The 14,942-nt window shown below is 35.4% G+C and overlaps 1 protein-coding gene across 2 annotated transcripts in view; it reads left to right on the top strand.

Annotated features, from left to right (window-relative positions):
• The window catches only part of LOC115222614 (glutathione S-transferase C-terminal domain-containing protein), a 64,642-nt gene that overhangs the window by 27,707 nt on the left and 21,993 nt on the right, over nucleotides 1-14,942 (top strand). For both annotated transcript variants that reach the window (XM_029792917.2, XM_029792916.2), the window contains exons 5-7: nucleotides 9,052-9,343; nucleotides 11,775-12,038; nucleotides 14,675-14,913. In XM_029792917.2, coding sequence (XP_029648777.1) covers nucleotides 9,052-9,343; nucleotides 11,775-12,038; nucleotides 14,675-14,913 — 795 coding nt within the window. The remainder of the gene's footprint in view (nucleotides 1-9,051; nucleotides 9,344-11,774; nucleotides 12,039-14,674; nucleotides 14,914-14,942) is intronic.

Below are 14,942 nucleotides of genomic sequence, written 5' to 3' on the forward strand. Positions count from 1 at the left end.
ATTTAAACCGAATTTTCTCAAAACAACTTGTTCGACCGTCCCATAGGCCTCCCCTTTGAGAAACACTGATTTAACCTAAATTTGAGACACTAGCAAAAGAAGAAATAAAGATAGACTTTTTTCTATTCCAAAGAAAAACGATTTTATTCACACAAATATGCAACCGAAGTGTTTAAAGTACCAGTAATAATAAGGCTGTTGACTGGGAGAACACAAACATGGTTTAAACAGTAAGCTTGGCAGGAAAGAAATGTGCCTTTAAGAAGAACAAAAACAACTAGAAATGGAAAGTGCAGTTATGTACAGGTTGATGGAAGAAAAGCAGGACAAAAATGGCTATATCAATCGCATTCTCACCTGGAATCGATTTTTGTAATCTTTACAAGACTTATACACGCCCTGATACCGTCGGTATCTACATTTGTTTTCTATTCCAAAGAAAAACGATTTTATTCACACAAATATGCAACCGAAGTGTTTAAAGTACCAGTAATAATAAGGCTGTTGACTGGGAGAACACAAACATGGTTTAAATAGTAAGCTTGGCAGGAAAGAAATGTGCCTTTAAGCAGTACAAAAGCAACTAAAAATGAAAGGTGCAGTTATGTACAGGTTGATGGAAGAAAATCAGGACCAAAATGATGCATGCAAATGGGTTAGCTGGAGGTAAATCTAGATGGAAAAGCATGATGAATTTATGAGAACGTACCTGGGACAATAATAAGTTTATCTGATAAAACATGTAGGAAATCAACTTGGGGCGATTTTTGATGAAAAGCAACAACCTAGGGAACTAAGTAACTAATTTTATTATTTCAAGCCAGCTGGCTTTTTTTTGCGCAAACTGTACGTGCATTTTTCTTGTGCACACGAAGTATCGATCACAACAGCTGATGTACTCGTGCGTACAAATGCACATTCCCAAGGCTTTATCAATCGCATTCTCACCTGGAATCGATTTTTGTAATTTTTTAAAGACTTATACGCGCTCTGATACTGTTGGTATCTACATATCAAATTTGAGCACAATCGGATGGAGGATGCCTGAGATCCTAGAAGACACACACACAGACAGACAGAACGGATTTTATATAATAGATATATATACACACATACATATATAGGGAGAATTCACAAAAACAAAACAAAAGACAATGACAGGTGGTGTAGACAACATAAATATATTATCTGTCGATAGGGGTGTCTTTGAGCCTGCACTTGTCCCCTCTACCCAGTACTTGGAGGCTTGTGTTGGTGTTTTTACGTCTAGGTAACTTAGCGGTTCAGCTAAAGTGACCAATAAAATAACTACAGGAGTCGATTCATTTGACTAAATATTCTTCAAGGCGGTGTCCCAGCATGGCCACAGCCTAATGGCTGAGCCAAATAAAGGATAAAAGATATAAAACTCTACCATGGTATCGAGTACTCTTTTTTTCTGATAGTTAATGCTAAACATATACATACTTACATGCCTAGATGTACACACACATTTGGTGTGTACGCTTTTGTGTGTGTGTGTGTGTGTTTGTATCAAATGGTCAGACAGCAAGCTGCTCTGCTATTTAGTTTTACTAAACACAGTATTGATCCCGTGCCAGATATCACTGGGATCAATATAGCCATGAGAGACAAGTGAATCATTGTTAAGTTGTGTACCTTTAAGCATGTAACTTATTTCCATTTTTTATTCATGTAAGTTATATGCTATATACAATTGAGGCAGTATCTAATAGAAAAATTACTGTCCTTATATCATACCCAATGTATATACACAGTTGATAAGACAGTTATTGTGGTATTTGTCCTAAGATAACATCTCTTTATGGACTTGTCTCTCTCTGATATTTATTGTTTTTAACACGGCAAGTACATCAGAGATGTTATCTCAGGTCAGATACTGTGATAGCTGGCCTATCGACAGTGTATATTCATTAAGTATGGAACATGGCTATATATATATATATATATATATATATATACAATAATAGAAATATTAAAATAACTAAGTCTCTCTAAAAGAGAACAGCGGCAGCGTTCCCGGAAAATAATAGTTATCGCCATACTAATATGGCATTCTTATAAAAATAAGAAAAAAGCTGTCCGCTTATTAGCTCCATGAGGCCATCGCCTTAAGTTAGCTATTTGATACACAAACTGTATCCATATAACCTTCGAACAAGGGAGGTCAGTCGCTCCACACTACTTGACCGGCAGCTACAGACACGTTTCGGGGTATTGCCCCTTTTCAATGCAGCGTAGCCAGCCAGTAGGTTATATGGATACAGTTTGTGTATCAAATAGCTAACTTAAGGCGATGGCCTCATGGAGCTAATAAGCGGACAGCTTTTTTCTTATTTTTATAAGAATGCCATATTAGTATGGCGATAACTATTATATATATACACACACACACACATATATAAAATAAAAACTAAATGTGCCCTTTTAAAGCCTAGCCAGGCTCATGGGCCCGGTTTCCCCGTTTCAATGGCGTATGTGTTCTCCGGCTGGATGGAACGCCAGTCCATCACAGCGTTACTCATTTTTGCCAGCTGAGTGAACTGGAGCAACGTGAAATGAAGTGTTTTGTTCAAGATCACAACACGTCACCCGGTCCAGGAATCAAAACCACAATCTTATGATCATGATGCTGACACCTTAACCACTAAGCCACACGCCTCCGCTATATATATATACATGTATATAAGTAAATATATATATATATATATATATATATATATATATATATATAATATATATATATATATATATATATATATATATATAGGTGTGGCTGTGTGGTAAGGAGCTTGCTTCCCATCTACATGCTTCTGGGTTCAGTCCCACTGCGTGGTACCTTGGTCAAGTGTCTTCTACTATAGCCTCAGGTTGACCAAAGTCTTGTGAGTAGATATGGTAGACCGAAACTGAAAGAAGCCCATTGTGGTATCTATCTATATATATAAATATATATTTATGTATGTGTGTCTTTGTGTCTGTGTTTGTCGCCTCACCATTGCTTGGCAACTGATGTTGGTGTGTTTATCTCTCTGTAACTTAGCAGTTTGGCAAAGGAGACTGATAGAATAAGTACTAGGCTTATAAAGAATATATCCTGGTGTCGACTTCTTCAACCAAAAGCCTTTAAGATGATGCTCCAACATGGCCACAATCAAATGACTGAAATATCTAAAAGAATAAAAGTATATATATATATGTATATATATATATATATATATATGTATGTATGTATATATGTATGTGTAGCACATGGTTTTTAGGTTCAGTCTCACTGCGTTGAACCTTGGGCAAGTTTCTTCTACTATAGCCTCAGACCGACTGAAGCCTTGTGATTGAATTTGGTAGGTGGAAGTTTCTGTTGTGTGTGTACATGTGTAAGTGCTTCTGCTTCCTAACAGGGAGGAGAGGAATAAAAAATATGTTTGTATGTATATGTGTATGTGTGTTTGTTGTGTTTTTTCCCCACAACATAAATTAACAACAGGTGTTGGTGTGTTTATGTCCTCATAACTTAGCACTTTGGCAAAAGAGATTGATAGAATAAGCATCAGGCTTAAAAAAAAGAACTAAAATTCTTTGAGACAGTGCCCCAGCATGGCCACAGTCTGTATATAAATATATACAGGGGTTGGACAAAATAATGGAAACACTTTAAAATTTCAAACAAATTTATTTTAATATGGAGTAGGACTGCCTTTGGCAGTAATTACAGCTTGACTTCTATGAGTTATGGACTCATAAAAAGTTTGAATTGTTTCCAAAGGCATTTTTGTCCATTCTTCAGCTAAAACAGTCTCCATTTCTTGTAGCGATGATGGTGGAGGATATCAACTCCTTACTTGTTTTTCTAAAATGCATCATAAATGTTAAATAATATTGAGATCTGAGGACTGTGGTGGCCAGATAAGATGTTCAACTTCACTAGAATATTCCTCGTGCCATTTAGTAACAACTTAAGTTGTGTGAATTGGTGCATTATTATCCTGAAAGATTGTGTTTCCCTCTGGAAATAGTTCTGCAACCATAAGATGAATTTGATCAGATAAAATACTTATTTTATCTGATCAATTGACTATTAATTCTGCCATGAAGGGAAACCATTGGGTCAGTGGATTTTCGAGATATAGCCCCCAGATCATCACAGATCCTCCTCCATATTTAACAGTTAGTTGGAAGAAGGCAGTGTGTCATGTGCTTCTTTTGGCTGTCTCCACACGTATACTTGGCCGGTGGTTGGAAATAAGCTAAAGGATGACTCGTCTGAGAAAATAACATTCTTCCACTGCTCTAGGGATTAATTCTGTAGGTTTTTACTCCACTCTAAACGCTTTGCAACGTTTGTTTTTGAAAGTAGTGGTTTTCTGATTGTAGTCCTCCTGTGAAATCTGGCTTTGTGCATCTCCTGGTGAACAGTTTTTGTGGAAATTGGGTTCTTGAGGTGGTCATTAAGCTCTGTAATTTTAGGAGCTGCACTTTGGTGATCCTTTCTAACAATTTGTGTTAGAGTTCGATGGATCTGAAAGTTTTGGTTTTCATCCGGAGTTTTGTTTTGATGAGAAGGTTTTTCCCTCTTTCTCAAAGGGTGTCATTACTTTCAAGACAGTACTTCTTGATGCACTAAACATTTCAGCTGTTTTCTTTATGCTAGTACCTGCCATACGAGCACCAACAATTTGACCTCTTTGAAAGTCCAATAGATCTGTCCTTTTAATGAATTTTAATTACCTTTTTCTGATGAAGCAATGTGATTGGATCTAGTAGTAGGCAGAAACTGAAAGAAACCCTATCATATATGTGTATATATATATATATATATATATTCTTTTCTACTCTAGGCACTCTAGGTACAAGGCCTGAAATTTTGGGGGAGGGGGCCAGTCAATTAGATCAACCTCAGCACACAACTGGTACTCAATTTATGACCCTGAAAGGATGAAAGACAAAGTCGACCTTGGTGGAAATTGAACTCAGAACGTAAAGACAGACGAGATACCGCTAAGCATTTCACCCAGTATGCTAATGCTTCTGTCAACTCACCTTATATATATATGTGTATATATATGTGTGTGTGTGTATCTTGACAGCCCGTGTTGGCGTGTTTACATCCCAGTAACTTAGCAGTTTGGTAATAGAGAGTGATAGAATAAGTACCAGACTTTAAAAGAAATAATTAGTACAGTGGTTGATTCATCATCATCATCATCATGGTTTAACATCCGTTTTCCATGCTGGCATGCGTTGGATGGTTTGACTGAGGTCTGGAGAGCCAGAGGCTGTACCAGGCTCAAATATGATTTGGCAATGTTTCTACAGCTGGATGCCCTTCCTAACACCAACCACTCTGAGAGTGTAGTGGGTGCTTTTTGCATACCACCAACACAGGAGCCAGTCAGGTGGGCCTGGCATCGATCACGTTTGGATAGTGCTTTTTATGTGCCACCGGCATGGGAGCCAGTCAGGGTAATGGCATTGGCCATGTTCAGTTGGTGCTTTTTATGTGCCACTGGTATGAGAGCTTGTCAGGGGCTACTGGCATTGATCACGCTCGAATGGTTGCTTTTTATGTGCCACCAGCACAGGAGCCAGTCAGGCGAACCTGGCATCAACCAGGTTCGGATGGTGCTTTTTACGTGCCATCGGCATGGGAGTCAGTTGGGGCACTGGCTACAGCTACAATGTTAGTTTTATTTGACTCAACAGGTCTTCTCAAGCATGTCATATTGCATGATGCATCAGGGGTACTCTTAACTAGGCCGGATGTGTGTAGCTGAGATCTCACATTAGTTGTCGGGTCTTCTCAATCACAGCATATCTCCAAAGGTCTCAGTCTCCTGCCATTACCTCTGTGAGGCCCAATGTTCGAAGGTCATGTTTCACCACCTCATCCCATGTCTTCCTGGGTCTGCCTCTTCCACAGGTTCCTTCCACAGTTAGGGAGTGACACTTCCTCACGCAGCTCTCCTCATCCATACGTAACACATGATCAGACCAGCGCAGTCATCTCTCTTGCACACCACATTTGATGCTTCTTATGCCTAACTTATATCTCTGTTGTGTATGTGCACTGACATTACACATCCAGCGGATCATACTAATTTCAATTCTTTCAGCCTAGGCATGTCCTCAGCTGCTGTGTAGCATGGCAGTTTCCACACAAGCATCATACAGTCTACCTTTCATCCTGTGTGAGAGGCCCTTAGTTGCCAGCAGAGGTAGGAGCTCCCTGAACTTTGCCCAGGCTAACTTAAATGGAATAATGGTATGAATTAAGATAAGTTAAGGGGTAATGCATTTGATACCATACACAAATAAAGTTTTCCATTTTCTCCTAGTTGGAAGAAGAAAACAAAACCTGATTAAGAATTAAGGGAAAAGACAGTCACAACTCTGTTTTGAGGCAAGGGAGATAATTCTTGACATGTTTCAGTCTTTTAGACCTCATCAACATAGTGTAGCTTACCCATGTCCACCTTGTATAGAAAAAGCATCTAGAATAATTTTTGGCCAGTGTAATTAATATTTTTCTTAGGCCATTTAATGTATTATTGTTGTTGTTATTATTATTACTATTATTATTGAAGACTGCCTGCTAGCAAAACCATTAGAGTACAGGACAAAATGCTTAACCAACGAAGCGCTGGGATTTTCACTTACATAGCATGGACTGCTGAGCACATTTTATGAAAATGAGACTACCATGCACACATAAAAAAACAAAAAAATAGTTAAAATATCTTCTTAGTATATAATGGTGGCAAGTTTTACATCATCTGGAAAGTCATTAGTTGAACTATTAGCCCTCTTGCATTCTGCAGGGTATTGGAGCGTTTGAGTGACATTAGATCCCCCAAAACGCCCATAAATTAAATGCATCTATCTGGGCCACGATTGTGGCCTATCAACCTGTGCCTAACAGCCATGATCATGGCCCATCGCGTTTTATGTATTAATAGTATTTCTTCTGGTTTTACATTATGAATGCACTTAGGTTAATTTTGCCTTTCATCCTTTTGGGGTCGATAAAATGGGTAACAGTGGAGCACTGGGGTTGAAGTAATTGACTAGTTCCATCCCAAATTTCAAGTTTTCTGCTTATTATAGAAACAATTATCATTATTATTATTATTGAGTGAGAGAGCAGTGCATGCCATCAACTTGACACTGGGGTAAAATATACGAAACCCAGTATACCAATCATAACTACCGTCTGATAAGGGTATTATTATTATTATCATTATTATTATTATTGAGTGAGAGAGCAGTGCATGCCATCAAAGTGACACTGGGGTAAAATATACGAAGCCCAATATACCCATCATGACTACCCGTCTGATAAGGGTACACCAGGCACATGCATCACAACCATATGTGCGCGACATGGTGATCTCAAATCAAGATAAACAGCACATGACCTTGCAGGTGGGGCCCAGTTAGAATTTTCTTCAGGTTGAGTAGCCCATCCCGCTCAAAAGGTCCCTGAATAAGGGTTGTTTAAGGATGTTGAAAGAACCACCCATGTTTCCAGAGGTGAATTATTCAAACCCCAAAGAATCCCTCTCAACACATGGCTATGATGCTCCCCCACTATTATTATCATTATTATTATTATCATTATTATTATTGTTATTATTATTATTATTATCATTATTATTATTATCATTATTATTATTATTATTATTATTATCATTATTATTATTATTATTATTATCATTATTATTATTATCATTATTATTATTATCATTATTATTATTATTATTATTATTATTATTATTATTATCATTATTATTATTATTATTATCATTATTATTATTATTATCATTATTATTATTATCATTATTATTATTATTTATTATTATTATTATTATCATTATTATTATTATTATTATTATTATTATCATTATTATTATTATTATTATTATTATTATTATTATTATCATTATTATTATCATTATTATTATTATCATTATTATTATTATTATATTATTATTATTTATTATTATTTATTATTATCATTATTATTATTATTATCATTATTATTATCATTATTATTATTATCATTATTATTATTATTATTATTATTATCATTATTATTATTATTATTATCATTATTATTATTATTATCATTATTATTATTATTATTATTATCATTATTATTATTATTATTATTATTATCATTATTATTATCATTATTATTATTATTATCATTATTATCATTATTATTATTATTGTTATTATTATTATCATTATTGTTATTATTATCATTATTATTATTATTATTATTATTATTATTATTATTATTATTATTAGGCCTTGTACCTTTAGTAGAAAGGAATCATTAGTATGGCAGGCAAAATGCTTAGTGACATTTTGTCTCTCTCTATGTTCTGGGTTCAGATTCCACCAAGGTTGACTTTATCTTTCATCCTTTAGGGGTTAGTAAAATAAGTACAGCTGATCCCCAAAATTTCTGCCAAAATTTGAAATTATTATTATTATTCAGTAGTTTTATTTTTATAGCCTGCTTTCACTTCACTACTGGGCGTAGCTCTGTGTGCCTTGGGTATGTGCTGTGGTTTGCTGTGATGCTTTTATGGTTACTGTATTGAAAGTGTTTTGTGTAGGATGTGTGCAGTGCCTAGTAGTCCAATTTTCTGTATGTTGTATATATTTGTAAGTCCTGATGTTTTTGTTATGTATTTAACTGAAATTTTTTTATCGTACCTAATGCACCTACTATGATAGGAATTGTTTCTGTTTTTAGATTCCACATTCTAGTTATCTCTATTTCCAGGTCTTTGTATTTTGAAAGTTTCTCTGTTTCTTTTAGAGAAACGTTGTCATCTGCTGGTATTGATACATCAATTAGAAAGCATATTATTATTATTATTATTATTATTATTATTATTATTATTATTTATTATTTATTATTATTATTTATTATTTATTTATTATTATTTATTATTTATTATTATTATTATTATTATTATTATTATTATTATTATTAGTATTATTATTATTATTATCCAGGTTGATAAAAAGCAATCTGGTGCATAATGGTAAACTGGAAGCTGAAGATTCCATTGAACTTAGTTTAACAAAAGAAATTGTTATTCTTGAGCAACACCTGTACCGTCCACCTCGTATCCACAATGACGACAAAATGAAAAGGCATCTTATTCAAAGAGTTTTGGATATTTGGTCAGATCCAGTGACCAGAAGTGATGATTCTGATGTGTCATCAAATATAAGGATATGTCAAAGGTCAGGACCAGTAACTGGAGAACTTCTGCAGCCACATGCAGTGATAAGATTCAAAATTGTAAGTTATATTGTACAAGTTTTATTTATATATCTTTCTGTTGTTTCCTCGGTGTTTTTCTCTCTCTCTTACTGTGACTCTTCCTATCTCTGTCTGTCTCTTTTTATCTCTCTTTCTTTCTTCTTATTTCTCTCTCTGTCTCCTCTTATCTCTCCTTGTTGTTTCCTAGCTTTCTCTCTGTCTCTTCATATTTTCCTCTTTCTATCTCTTGTGTTAGGAAAGGCATCCAGCCATGAAAAAAACATGCCAAAACAGACACTGGAGCCTGGTGCAGTCTTCTGCCTAGCCAGCTCCTATCAAACCATCCAATCCATGCCAGCATGGAAAGCGGATGTTAAATGATGATGATGGTGTCTGTATATATGTGTGTGTGTGTATATGTGCTTGTGTGTGTATGTGTGTGTATATGGATGTATGGATGGATGCATGGATGCATGCATGCATCTGCCTGTATGTATGTAATGTGAGTATGTATGTCTGTCTGTATGTACATATGTATGTGCATGCATGTATGTATGTATGTATTCATTCAGTTTCCGCTCACAAAATTTACCTGCAAGGCTATGGTCAGCCTGGGTCTATATTAGAAGACACTCTCCCAAGCTGCTAAGCAGCAAGACTGAACCCGAGGCCACATGGTTGGGAAGCAAGCTTCTTAACTACACAACTATGTGTACATGTTACACAGCCATGAGTACATGTATGTATGAATATATATATATATATATATGCAATCAGCTGCATTTATACTATTTGATGTCATTTAATCAGATAGCTCTGTGTCATCAAATCTCCTTCTTATATGCCATTTGATTTGTACTGCACAACCTTCAAACATTCGGCCTCACCAAGGCAACGACAAGTGACTGAGACCTTTGGAGATATGCTGTGCTTGAGAAGTCCTGGCAAGCCAATTGAGATCGTAACCGTGGCCCATGCCAGTACAGCATAACCAGCCCATTTAAGAGTACCTTTCATTCATTGGGCAATAAACTGTGCTTGTGAAGACCTGTTGAGGCAAGTGAAATTGTTGTCGTGGCTGATTTTATTTTACATTATCGTCAATATTTTTGACCACGCTAATGTAAATTATCTCCCTTAGAAATTTTAACGGGACATGATGTCAATACTTGTTCATCAATCATACTATATATTTACACATACTTATATATACTATATATACTGTATTTTCTATATATATAGTATAAACTATATATACTATCATACTTATTTAAATACTATAGATAATTTTTATTGCTTAACTCTTTAGCATTCTGATTACCCTCTCAAATGCTATACTTATTTATTCACATTGTTTTGAATTAATCATAAGTTATCTCATAGTTTTAAAATGTCAATGATTTGATTGCTTATTTTTTAGAATGACATAGTAAGGTAGGCGTGTGAAACCAAATTTGGCTGGTATCAACATAAAACAGGCAGAACATTTGGGTTTAATTGCTAAAGAGGTTAGCCCTTTAGCATTTAAACTGGCCACATCCAACCCAGATATTATATTTGTTTTATGTTCAAACCAGTTAGATCTGACTGCTTACACTTACCCTATAGTATCATGCTAAAACTACACAATCACATCATTGAAATCTCAAAGTTATGTGTTAATGCAGGATCAGTTAAAAAAAATGTGAATGAATAAGCATTACATTTGACAATGATTGAATATTTAAAGATTAGCAATAACAGGAAATTAATTTTGTGAATGTAAACATTGCATAAACCCTCTTTTAAGTGCTTTTTGAAATCGTTGAGTTCAGTGTGGTAAATGTCATGTTTCTGTCTGCCTTCAGTATGCCACAAACTTTCCAACAGAGTGGGAAATATGTCCAGTCATAGAAACACAAACGTTTCTATGGCTGGATGTCCTTCCTAACACCAACCACTTTACAGAATGTGGTGGTTGCTTTTCTTTCTTATTTATTTACTGCCCACAAGGGGTTACATGCAGAGGGAACAAACAAGGACAGACAAACAGATTAAGTCGATTATATTGACCCCAGTGCATAACTGGTACTTATTTAATTGACGCTGAAAGGATGAAAGGCAAAGTTGACCTCAGCAGAATTTGAACTCAGAACATAGTGGCAGACGAAACACCGCTAAGCATTTTGCTTGGTGTGCTAACGTTTCTGCCAGCTCACTGCCTTTTCTTTCTTGTAGCACCAGAACTCTAGCAGTAAAATATTTCTTCAAATATAACTCTATATAATCAATGCTAGCATGGATAAGAAAAAAAAAGACATTAAACAAATGGCAAACTTTGTGGTTTTTATTCTAAGATTTTATCTTCATGTTTTATTACTGAAAGTTTACAAACTAAACCAGAAAAAAAAAAAAAGAAGTTAAAATGAAAAAAAAAACAAGAAAAAGCAGACAATATATCCAAAATAATGACAATTATTTTCTACTGCAGCCTGTAAATAACGTTGGAAAATGTAATGGTGATGAGACAGTGTCTTCAGAAATGAAATTTTTCCCCAGAAGTGACAAATGTAATGGAGATCACAAATGTAATGGAGATAACAATGTCAATAATAGCAAAGATGTGGAAGAAACGTTGCAGAGACTTATGAACAAGATGAGAATTGATGACATTATCTTAGACCATCTGTATGTTGAAGGAATCGAGATGACCGTGGCCGATCTTATGTTGTTTGTCTTCACTTATCATTTCATTGTAAGTAATGACTACTCTGTCTGGTATTTTATCTTTCCCTGTGATCTTTACTTTGTTTATCAAACTGTGGTTCATCACCATCAACCTGTTGAGGGTTTTTTTTTTTTTATAGTGCACTACTCTTTCTCTCCCTCTCTCTTCCTCTCCCCACTTCCTGTTTCTCTCTCAACATCCTCTGATTTATTTACAGAAGAAAAGGAAAACTGTATCATTACCATCATCGTCGTTGTCAACATTATCATCATCATCAACATCATCACAATCATCACCATCTTAATTCTTTTCTACTCTAGGCACAAGGCCTGAAATTTTTGGGGAAGTGTGGGCTAGTAAATTAGACACCCCCACCCATATGCAACTGGTACTTAATTTATCGACCCTGAAAGGATGAAAGGCAAAGTCGACCTTGGCGGAATTTGAACTCAGAACGTAAAGACAGACTCGCCTGGCGTACTAATGCTTCTGCCAGCTCATTGCCTTAATCACCATCTTAATTGTCATAATCACTGCCCTCATCATCATCATAATTGCCATAGCCACCAACACTGCCATCACTATCACCACGTGATTAAATTAGATTACTAAATTTTTTGCTGTTTTCACAATTAAATAGAGTGAAAATAGTAAATGTCAACAGAAATACGGTACCAAAACACAGGTACCTTGGTTGCCTTGGTTACCTTGGTAGACCTGTGTTTCTCAAGCATTTTTTTTGCCTGTGGACCCCTTTAATTCCTCTTTTACTCAGATGGACCTGCCCTGTCATTTGATGTTTAAAATATTTCAGCGAGGTCGTTGCCAGTGCCGCTGGACTGGTTCCTGTGCAAGTATTACGCAAAAAAACACCATTTGAGCATGGCCGTTGCCAGTACCACCTGACTGGTCCCTATGCCAGTGGCACGTAAAAGCACCCACTACACCCTCGGAGTGGTTGGCATTAGGAAGGGCATCAAGCTATAGAAACTCTGCCAGATCAAGATTGGAGTCTGGTGCAGCCATCTAGTTTGTCAGCCCTCAGTCAAACCGTCCAACCCATGCTAGCATGGAAAGCGGACGTTAAACGATGATGATGATGATGTTGATAATGATTATATTTCTATAATCAAATATTAAGAATTGTATAAAAACAATTATTAAAATATTTTGTTTAATGTAGAAGTATAACCATATGGATTCTGGTTGGGAACCACTAATGTACACCATTCTTTTGCAAGCTTTTGAGTCAGTACTCTGGTTTAATGATACTTCCTTCCCTTATTCTCACCAGTCTTGGAGACCCTCTCAGTGGTTATGGACTCTGCCTTCTCTCTTTACTAAAAGATAAAAAAACAAAACAGCATCAATAAATAAAGTGCACATAATATACATTATTTACATTCGACGGATATTTGTCCTCATCTTGTTTGTTTTTAACACAACGTTTCGGCTGATATACCCTCCAGCATTCATCAGGTGTCTTGGGGAAATTTCGAACCTGGGTTCTCATTCCTGAGGTATTTTTCAATGATGTTGTTATTATTATTATTTATTATTATTATTATTATTATTATTATGATTATTATTATTATTATGATTATTATTATTATTATTATCATTATTATTATTATTATTATTATTATTATTATCATTATTATTATTATTATATTATTATTATTATTATTATTATTATCATATTATTATTATTATTATTATGGTCACTGCCTGGAATCGAACTTGGAATCTTGGGGTTGGTAGCCCACGCTCTTAACCACTGCGCCATACACTCACGGGCATATGGCATAGTGGTTATACCTCTGTACCAAACACATTTTTAACCTTGTGCCATCCTAAAAAAATTTTTTTTATTTTGAAGATTTACTTGGTAAACAAGTGATTCTTGTCTGGTAAGTTTGTCATCAATTCCCTGCAGGGAAAGTTCACTGTCATCAGTTCACCACAGGGTCTCCATTACTTGTGTTTTTTTTTTAATAAAATAGTTTTTAGATATTAATGGTGAGATATATTTTCTTCGCGAACTTCCCCCTCAGTGAACTTTACTTGTGGTGATCTTTCCTTGCAGTGAACTTTGCCTGTGATGAACTTTCTTTGCAGTAAACTTTCTTCACAGTGAACTTTCCTTGCAGTGAACTTTCCTTGCAGTGAACTTTCCTTGTGGTAAACTTTCTTCTCAGTGAACCTTTTCCTTGAAGTGAAATTTCTGCTCAGTGAACTTTTCACATGGTGAACTTTCCTCATCATGAACTTTCTTCGCGGTGAACTTTCTTTGCAGTGAACCTTCTTCTCGGTGAACTTACCTCTTGGTGAATTCTCCTCTTGAACTTTCATTGTGGTGAACTTTCCTTGTGGTGAGCTTTGTTCATGGTGAACTTTCCTCTTAATGAACTTTCATTGCAGTGAACTTTTGTTGTGGTAAACTTTCCTCATGGTGAACTTGCTTCATGGTGAATTGATTGCAGTGAACTTACCAAGTGATTTTCCCTGAGACATTGAATCTAAAACGATTACAAATAGTAATTACATTGCATGGCATTTAAAATTGGAACATAAATATTGCCAAGGTTTATTTTCTGATGCTCTACCAATCCTTCCATCACCTTCACAGCATTAATTATACTAATATTTTCTTTTATCTCCAGGAATCTATTGACTTTCAGTTTAATTCACTTAAAATCTACTTGCCTAAGTTGTGTGCCTGGTTCCAAAATATGACCAAAATGCCAAAACTAAAAGTAGCAGCACTTCAGTATGGTTGCTGTCTTGAAATTTTCAATCAACATTTTGAATTTCCAAATATTTACATTTACAAATTCATTTTACCCGAAGTTCTTCAAAAGGACACTGATGAAGATGAAAATGAAGAGGAATCAGAACTGCAGTAAGTACACCCTTTCTGGTGTTCTTTAG

Source organism: Octopus sinensis, linkage group LG20, assembly GCF_006345805.1.
Source record: "Octopus sinensis linkage group LG20, ASM634580v1, whole genome shotgun sequence".
In the NCBI taxonomy this organism is placed as follows: Eukaryota; Metazoa; Mollusca; class Cephalopoda; order Octopoda; family Octopodidae; genus Octopus; species Octopus sinensis.